The 9,284-nt window shown below is 47.0% G+C and overlaps 1 protein-coding gene across 1 annotated transcript; it reads right to left on the bottom strand.

The window, feature by feature from the left end:
• Window positions 1-4,643: 4,643 nt before the first annotated feature.
• Window positions 4,644-7,979, bottom strand: AQP2 (aquaporin 2; the record flags this gene model as incomplete). Its single annotated transcript, XM_084303621.1, has 4 exons — window positions 4,644-4,859; window positions 5,312-5,392; window positions 6,145-6,309; window positions 7,614-7,979. 4 exons carry the CDS (start codon window positions 7,977-7,979, stop codon window positions 4,644-4,646), a joined length of 828 nt encoding a protein of 275 aa, XP_084159747.1.
• Window positions 7,980-9,284: the final 1,305 nt, after the last annotated feature.

Below are 9,284 nucleotides of genomic sequence, written 5' to 3'. Positions count from 1 at the left end.
CTTGCCCTCTCACCTGGCTCTGTACCTTAACCAAAACCTTAAAACCGGCACAAGACGGTAACCAGAGACAACTCCTGCTGGAATTTGGAATTAGTTTGGTTGGATGGCTGGAGAAGAAAGTTTGGTTTAGTTTGTTTAAAAAGAAAGGGTGTTTCTTGCTGGCTGAGCTTTGGGAGTTTTCAGCAAGAAAAAAAGTGATCTGGACTGGGAATTCAATGTAGAGCAAGAGCCGGCAAACTTTCCCTTCCTTATCCTGGTCTTGGGGCTGCTGCTTGCCATGGTGGGGTTAGGGTAAAGCCTCGCCACTCTCTAGTGCTCCGGGATGTCTCTGCACAGGTGTTTCAGATGGGGCTTTCAAGGATTTCTCTAATCTAACCCATGATCTGTTAGTGCTTGCTTTAAAGGTGAGGGATTATTCTGCTGGCCTGAGGCAGATGGTACTTCCACCCTCATCTACCCCGGAGCAATGAGGTTTTTGCTTCCCTCAGTAACCTGATCCAGCTCCTTGGAGCAAGAAGCCCATGAGGTCGACTAAGCAACCAGCCACCACAGCTGGCTGTGGGAACCTTTGCCATGGAGGTGTCTCTGTGGCAACTTTTGGGTTGTTTTCCCATGTTTAGCTGCATTCAGTTTGGGAAACCCTCTTGCACTCGCTGGGGCAGGCAGGTGGGATCGGGGATGGGGTTTAGGGGCCAGGTTTGGCCTTGAGGGTGTCCCCATGTCCCTTGCTGCCATCCCACTGTGTGGCAGCTGCCATTTTGGCTTGCAAAGCCAGTCCTGAAGCTGCCATCCAGCCCTTGCTTGTCGCTGACCTTGTAGCCCATGAGTCTGTAAACAGGGATGATGCCATTTAAATGCTGAATAGTGTTAATGCTTAATAACAACATTGCTCTGCTCTTCACTTAGAAATTACTTGGCAGTCTCTAAGGCATTCAAGTAAGTGGATGCAAACGCTTTGGGGCTGGCCTGCAATGGAAATGCCAGCATCCTTAATAATTAATTTGCATCATAATCGTCATTAAATTGACACACGGGGATAATAATGTGTATCAGGGAAAGCAAAACCCGATTAGAAAAGAGATCTGTACAAGATCACACAGCGAGAAAGCTGGGTTTGAAATTCTGGTGTCCTGATTTTCAGGTCTAGCCCTTTCCAGCAAGGCCACCTGCATCAGCGACATTAAGAGGTTGCATTTCTGCTCATCTAGGTAAATACTTTAAATTCTTATGGGCCAGCAGCCATTCACCAGGATCCTCGGGGCTCAGACAGACCTGCCTTTGGGAGGTGGTTTTCTTCTTGAAATGTGTTTACTGTGAAAGTATTGTCTTCACCCATGCTGTCTCTTTTTAGGATTGCAAGGAACATTCATGGTAATAAACACTGAAATGGTCTGGGGAGAGAGCTGATAGCAAGAAAGAAGTGTCACCTCTGCCTGGGCACGGGGATGTGAGACAGGCGGGATGCCATCCTGTAGTGTACACGCTGCTGGGATGGGGAGGCACGGGGCTGGCTGGAGAGTGCTGGGTTGGCACCGGGTCGCATTGTTGGGTGTAATGGGTGGAGGCTGTTGAGCTACATCTGTGCAGAGGGGAGCTGAAAGCACGACCAGGCTCCAAAGCAACTATGAATGCAGTAGATAACATAATAGAGAGTAATCTGGAAACTCAAAAGCTGAAATTCTCGCATAATTGCTCCAAGAGCCTAGGACCTTGCAAAATGAAATGTTGGTGACAATATGCAGATAGTTAACTCCGTGAACTGGAAAACAAGTTTTTCACCCCGTCCTGCCTCCAAGACCCAGACGAAATTTCTCAACCTAAAAAGTTACAGATAGTTTACACTGATTAGGATTTAAAGAGACCTGTGGTGGTACCATCATCTGCACTTGGAGCTAAAGACTCTTGCATTGAGTGGTCTCTTAAGAAATGTCTGATTTGATCATGTTCCTGAAAAATTGATTTGAAAATTGAAGCAGAGCCTCTGGTCTTGTATCCAGACCCATCAACAGAGCTTTGTGAAACAGGGCTCGCTGCAAGCCTTGAAGCTGTAGGAATTAGCTGGGGATTAGCTTCCCCAAAGCTCCCCATGGAGCGCCGCCTATTCCCAACCTTCTGCAAACGTCTGTGGTCCTTTCCTGGACTACACCCGAACACGATTTCCCCTCTTGCAGTCTTGGATGGATTTAGCCTCCACGGCACCTCCTTCAGGAAATCATGCTCGGGATATATTTCTACATATATAAATAGATCTATAAAATTAATGATGTGTCTGCCTCCTAGGTAGGTCATGCCATTGAGAGGTTGGTGCTGGATGGGAGCTGGGTGCTCACATGGTCTTGAAGATTTGGATCCAAAGGATTTGTACAAGGTCAGTCCAAGAAATTCACATCAAAAAAATCTGTTCAGGTCTCCGAGCTTTGAAGCTGGGCTTTTTTTCTTTTTTTTTTTTCTTTTTTTTTTTCCTTTTTTTTTCCTTTTTTTTTTTTTTTTTCTTTTTTCTTCTGTCTTACATTTTGCTGTGAGAGCCAAGTGGCTGGACTTGCAACGTGTTTTTAAGATACTGATGGGTTTGGCATCATCCAAGCCAGGCTGATTTTCTTTCCATTTTCTCCTAGGTAAGACGCCAAATTCCCCGCTTGCAGCTGTGTGATGGAAGGTTTGAGGTCTGCACTCTGGGGACAGGCTGTCTCAGTGTTCTTTGGAGCAGAGGTTTGCATGGTCTCAGGTTGCCCTCTGAATTCTTCACCTCTACATAAAGTGAAGAATCAGTCGGCAGGTTTTGCAATCCTCCTGTACAGGAGGACAACAGGACACAGGTAGCAACTTGGGCCAAGACACTTCGTACAGTGCTTTACATTTTGACTTCACAATCGTACTATTTATCACAGCTCCATGATGAAGCCAATAAAGGTTAATTTATGGTGCAATAAGTATTGTGGATACACATTGTGGACAGTCATGAACTGATGGATGGGCATGGCTGGGTGGTTTTCAATCCTGGGCCAAGGCATTCCTGTTGAGGTCTATTATATATACGTGTTATCGATTCAGTGAGGTTTGCAGTTGGTCTGTGGCAGCTCTGATCTCCGGGTGGCTGATCCTGCTCTCTAATTTGACTTGCACCAGTGTAGATCTGGAACGACTGGCTTGGTTTCCTGACGGTGCAAGTTTTGGAAGTGTCACTGAAGTCAATGACAGCACTGTGGAGAGGGTAAATTCACGTAGCTGGTTGACTCGAGAGGACTTACACTGCTTCAGCCATCTGAAAATCTGGTTTAGGGAGATTGCTTTGTGTTAGTGCTGGTGTGCTGAGGCCAGAATCTGGCCAGGCCAGAAATTGGAGCATCTGGAGGATGCTAAAGGAGGGATGATCTTTATATTGTGGGTCCATACTTTAAAGCCAAGGTGGTTTTTTCGTTTTTAAACTGTAATCTGAGGGGTCTTGTTTGTTTGTTTTTGTTTATTTGTTTATTTTACTGTCATTTTTGCAAATCAATAAGTTGCTGGCTTGAAGATGGGCTGTATGTATATGACCATATATATACATAGTATATGACCATATACGTTATATGACTGTATATATATATGATCATAAAGGTGTCATCGTTTGATTCACATGTATTAATTCAGTGAATAGAAGTGAATTTAAAGAACTTTATTTGAAAGAGTACAGTAATGTATTAGACATTAATACTCATTGTAGGGCTCTTTGCAGTTTATATGAGTCTTAAACTTTGTCATGGTAGATAATAAATACAATGTTTAGATCCGAAGGAGAAGAAGCATGTAATTAACTTGAACATTGTAAAAAAGATATAAAATGAATCAGCAGCATGATGTTGTCTTTAGCAGCTCGTAGGCAAGATAAATTCTGGATAATTTTCTTTGGGTTTTCTTGACATATATATATATATATTTTTTTTTTCCTTTGAAAAGAAACAAAAATATGGACTAATTTTAAAAGTGAATATTTGGTAATTTAAATACAATTTTACACTCTGTTTGAACGGTAACATGATTTTAATTCACATTGTTCAGTCTAGGAACAGATTAAAAATTGATTTTCAAAAATATTTTTGAAATAGTATTCAAGTGCTCCTTTCTCATTGAAGGACCAACGTGGAGGACCAGAATCAATATTTTTGCTGTGGCAGACAGTGGGTTAAACCAGTGCTGAACCAATGCTGCACTTCTACAGCAGCCTTTTTGGCTTCTTTTTTTTTTTTTTTTTGACTTCTACAGCAGTGAGGCATCGGGTGGCAACCTCCACACCCAGGAGGCGCCTGTAATAACAACTCTCCGCAGCGCCTCCGAGCTCTTCGTGAAGGGCAGCAAGCTCCGCTGAGCACCACCTCCTGCAGGGGGACATGGAAGGAGCCAGCCAGAAGGAGCACACCCTGGTGTGCTTGTTCCTGTTGCTACACTGGTTGTGTTGGTTTAATGGTGCTTTCCCCCGGGGTTAGAAAACCACCAGGCAGAGAGAGAGCTGGGTGATGGGAGGTCTCCCCAGGAGATGGGTTATCCCCCCCAGCAAAAAGAAAAGGGAGAGAGGGGAGAGGTGAAATGCCCAGCTGAGTGGGTGCTGTCTCCAAAATGGATGTCAGATTTTTCTCCAGCTCCTCTCTTGGCCTGGGGGGGTTCGGCTACACCTTCTCTGACATCCCCCTCGGCAGGGTCTGCGGTGAGTGCAGCTCCACCGACTGCCGCCGGCGGACCTCGCGCTCTGCCCAGTCCTCCTCTGGCTCCAAACCCTTGAAGATGGCAAGTCTCTCCGAGAAGGTTTTGGACTGTGGAAAGAGGATGTAATTGTAGAAGATGGAAGCTGCTGCTGCCCCGATCAGAGGGCCCACCCAGAAGACCTGGTGAAAAGAGAAATAGAAGAATTGGGTGAGCAAATGTCTTCCTACACCACTGATCTAAACCACTACAGATCCGGCTTTGAGTGTGCTCTTTGCAGATGGAAATTCCTGGGAGCATCCCTGAAAGAACTGGTGGAAAAGGCATGCCCAGATCCATCTGCAACCAGGAAAGGTTTCCAGGATGTCAAGAAGAGCTCCACTCTCTACTGGTTTTACTTCTTGTGCTAAGTCATGGTCAACAAACCACACACCCTTTTTGCTGTCGCAACTCACCCTGCTTAGATAAGCTAATTAAGCATCCAACAGCCCCACCTCTTTCTCCAAATTTCTATGTCTCCCCTTCAGCTGGTGCTGAAGTGCCACAAATATGGCTGGCTTTTTGGTTCTCTGGGAATATTGGTAATGCGGGGGGGCCGTTCTCACCAAACCAACGGAGAGACCCAACATCTTACCCAGTGGTCACTGAAGTCTCCAACTATCACAGCAGGGGCGAAAGATCTGGCTGGATTCATGGAGCAGCCGGTGTAACGGATCTGCCGAGAAACACCAAGCTTATTGTTAGCTTTAAGCTCTTTTACCGCACTATTTTAAAATATCCCAGTGTGTTATTAGCGTGATTCATCCACCAAGTTGATGCTTCACATCCCAGCCTGCCCTGTTCCAGGAAAAGTGATGCTACCAGCTTCCAGCGCCTGAGTCAACACGTGTGAGTTGTATTTGTGCACCTTCTGCGCGAGCATATGTGTCCCGTGCATGGTGCAGCTCAGCTGTGGCTGGGCAACGTGCCCTGCAGTGTGACAGGGACTGTGAGGACAAGTTCCTGCTGTTTCTATTCCTGGAGCAAATTACTACTTCTTGCCACTGCGGATTGCAGGAAGAATATCCCATAGGCACATGGGCTTGCAGATCAGTAAGGATCTGCTTTAATCCATGTGTTGAGAAGCTGGGTGTGTTGGGGGCTGATGTTCCCAGCAAAAGTCCTCTGGGAGGGATTTCCCTGGCTGCTCACCCTGCATATTTCCCTGTCCATGTTTATCTTGGTCTTGAGAGTCTCAGTTGCTACTACATTCCCTTCAGGATAGAAGACCCCATGGAGCTCCTGAAGGGACGTGAGGAGCAGCAGAGCCCAGCAGGTTATGCTTTTTCCACATCCAATAATGTAAAATCACGGTCACAGCATCAGTTACAAATCCCCTGACAACCACAGGACATGCAGCCAAGCAAGCTTTGGGCACAAAGGCAAAGACAACCCTCAAAATGTTGTGTTTTGACCCATTCTACCCACCCCAAGCAGATGTCCAACAGTGACGGAAAGGCCAATGGACAGGGCGGGGGATCCCAGGTTGTCCTCCCGGCGCTCATCAGTGGAAGCAAAGATGCACAGGACCAGCTGGAAGGTGAGGAAGAGCTCAACGGTCACTGCCTGCCCCGTTGTCGTCTCGTTATGCAGCTGGAAGGGGAGGAGAAACGTCTCAGGGATAGGCAAGTTTGGTGACTGGGTTGGAAATTTGGAGGGGGAACCAACAGGGACATAGGAAACAGGTGAAATTTTTGGCATCAATATGAAGAGGAGGAAAATTTTCCTAAGGAGAAGTAGCTCAATGGTAACACTTGATTGACATGGCAGGAAATGTTTTTGTGGCATCTTTTCTGGCATTATTTTTCCACTCTTCCTTTGACATGAGGGTTTCTTTTTCTTTTCCTCATGCTTAAAATACAAGATGCCTTTTAGAAAATTGTATGAATTACTTTTCAGAAATGTCAAAAAGAAATGTTTTGTCACACAAAAAAATCCCTTTTTCCTTCCCACTCTTTTTTGACTGAAAGAATTTGTCAGATTTGGTCTGAAGCTGTGCCTAGTTGCACACCCTCTTCTCCATCTCTGCTTTCTGGCACTTTATTATTCCTTGAAGGTTTTTAATCCAGATCTGGATGGAATTGGCAGTGCTGCTGGGCAGATACATGGTTTGCAGCCCCCTCTCGCTGTCTCTTCCCTTAGCCCATACTGGCACTTCTCTTGGCACTTCTCTGCCCTTTCTTTTCCTGTGTCACCCCTGCTTTGGACACCACGCATCCTCCCAAATGCTGATCCCAAGAGTGCTTTGCTTGGTGACGCTCTGAAAGCAGCAATTGTCCTCCTGGCCGACATCCAGAGCTGGATCTCTCTCTGATATTTATTCCTTTTTTTTTTTTTTTTTTTTTTTTTTAAGGATAATTTGTGCAGGCAGCTACAAGATGAACAGCCCACAGGGGGAAAATTAAAATCCTATTCCTCTTTCAGGTGACTTAAGCTCTAAAACAGCAGAGCTGGGTGTTTTGAAAGTCTTTCTTAAAACTCTTACTTGCTTTGTTGGGTTTATTAAACCTCAGCTATTATCAATCTAAATATTCTTGTTCAGACTAATCCCCAATCCCTTTTCAACCCTCTTAATCTCTTTGGCAGTGAAGCTGGGTCTGCCTCTCTGCTGCTAGCTGACTGCTGCGAGAAAAGGGATTTCCGTGTGCTGTCTCCTGAACACGCTGCCTTCCTCCTCCTCACCGCCTGCCTTGGTTTTGGGCGATGCTGCTCCTGGCACGGGCATTTCTGCAGGAGATATGTCTGCCCCCATGCCAGCTGATGCTGGCTTCCCATCCAACAGTCACTAAATATCCTTGCTGGTCACAAAGCCTTTCTTTTCATCCCTCAGCCGTCCCTGACCTCCTGCCCAAACTTTTCTGCTCCTTTCCAAGCCCGTCCGCAGCCTGTGCTCTTACCTTGTTGATGGCTAAGCCTTCCTGGGAGTCTGCTGGTGTGATCTTGTGTAGGATGGCAGCCCCCACGACAGCCCCCAGGAGCTGGGCCACCACGTAGAAGACTGCACGGAGGAAGGAGACATGGGAGCCGATGAGGCAAGCCACCGTCACCGCTGGGTTGATGTGGGCTCCGCTGATGTGCCCCAAGGCTTGGACCAGTGTGCTGATGGCCAAGCCAAAAGCCAGCGCGATTTGGAGGATGCTCGGGGAGGAAGCTGAGGGCCAGTTCAGAGCAGAGCCCAGACCAAAGAGGATGAAGACCAAGGTCGCCAAAAATTCTGCAAGGACAGCCCGGGTGAAGGCTACGGATCGGAGTTCCCACATCATGGAGAGGCCGTTGCTGGAGGCTGCAAGGACTGATCCTGCCTGCAGTGTCCTCAGGCAATCGCCACTGTCACTTCTGTGTCCAGAGAGGATGGCGGGGGGACAAGATGTTTATATATGGATGCAGGATGCCGAAGGGTCACCTGCTGAAGGAGGTGGGATCGTGGGCATAGGAAACCTGATGCTTTTCTTCACTTGTGTTCCAGCTGAGGGAACTTCAGACTCTGCCCCCTCTATTAAAGCTGGGGAATGCAGCGTTCGCCATCCTCGGGAAGTCATAAATCAGCCTCGAGCGATGCCATGAAGTGCTGCTCCCTCTCCCCCCCCCCCCCAGTCCTATCACCTGCAGCACAGGGGGCAGAGAAGGCAAGGAAGGAGGCTGTAGAGAGAGAGGTGGAGCTGAGCTGGGAGCCCAGGATCATCCACCCCAGCCTTGGTGGAAATCTCATTCCAGTGCTGGCCATCTCACAGGCTGCTGTTGTCTCCTTCCTATCCTCTTTTCAGTTTCCATTACTATGTTTGTTTATGGCCAATGGCTAATTTTTGGTGCTTTTAACTCAGGTCTGGGTGTTCCTGATTACCCATCTGTAAACTTTGTGCGATACACCTCATGGTCTCGACCGATGCATGGGTGAACAGCCCCAACCACCCCATCACGCCTGGCTCTGTCAATGGCACAAAGCCTGCTGCGAGTGCCCACAGCGTGGAGAGGGTCGACTTGTGCCAAAAAGGCAAATGCAGGCAATGATTAAACAACCAGGCAAAACTGGATTCATAAGAGGCCCTCAGAGGCACCAAACTCCAAGTGGTTTACTACAACTCAGAGAACCACAATTTTATAGCCCAGGCACAGCTTTCCTAACCAGAAAAATGGGAACCAGCCCCAAGAAATGACTGTCAGGAAAGAAATTCTAGTGTGAAAAAAAATGACATGCACAGCTGGAGTACCGGCTGTGCTCTAATTATGGGGATTGGGCCAACTCAGCTCTTAGAAATGTCTTTTTACTTCCGGGCATTAATCTCCAAAAGAGGAATTTTTTTTCTCTGGAGCATGGTCCCTTCCCATCAAACCAGTTACCCAACAATTCCATTTTACTTCTATTGCTTAGGACCCATTTGTCCACTAGTGATAACCGTAAGGCATTCTGCTCCTGATGTCATGGGGATTGTTGGCAAAAATAGCCTTTTCTTTTCCTTTTTTCCCCTCTTGCTAGCAGACTCCATAGTCATTCTGAAGTGCAGAAAGCTGGGAGGAGTGTTCCCCCAGGGTAGAGCTGGAGATAAAAGGACTGTTTCATCTCATATTTG

Source organism: Netta rufina (assembly GCF_964035555.1).
Source record: "Netta rufina genome assembly, chromosome: 30".
In the NCBI taxonomy this organism is placed as follows: domain Eukaryota; kingdom Metazoa; phylum Chordata; class Aves; order Anseriformes; family Anatidae; genus Netta; species Netta rufina.
This window is presented reverse-complemented; position numbering and strand designations above follow the sequence as displayed.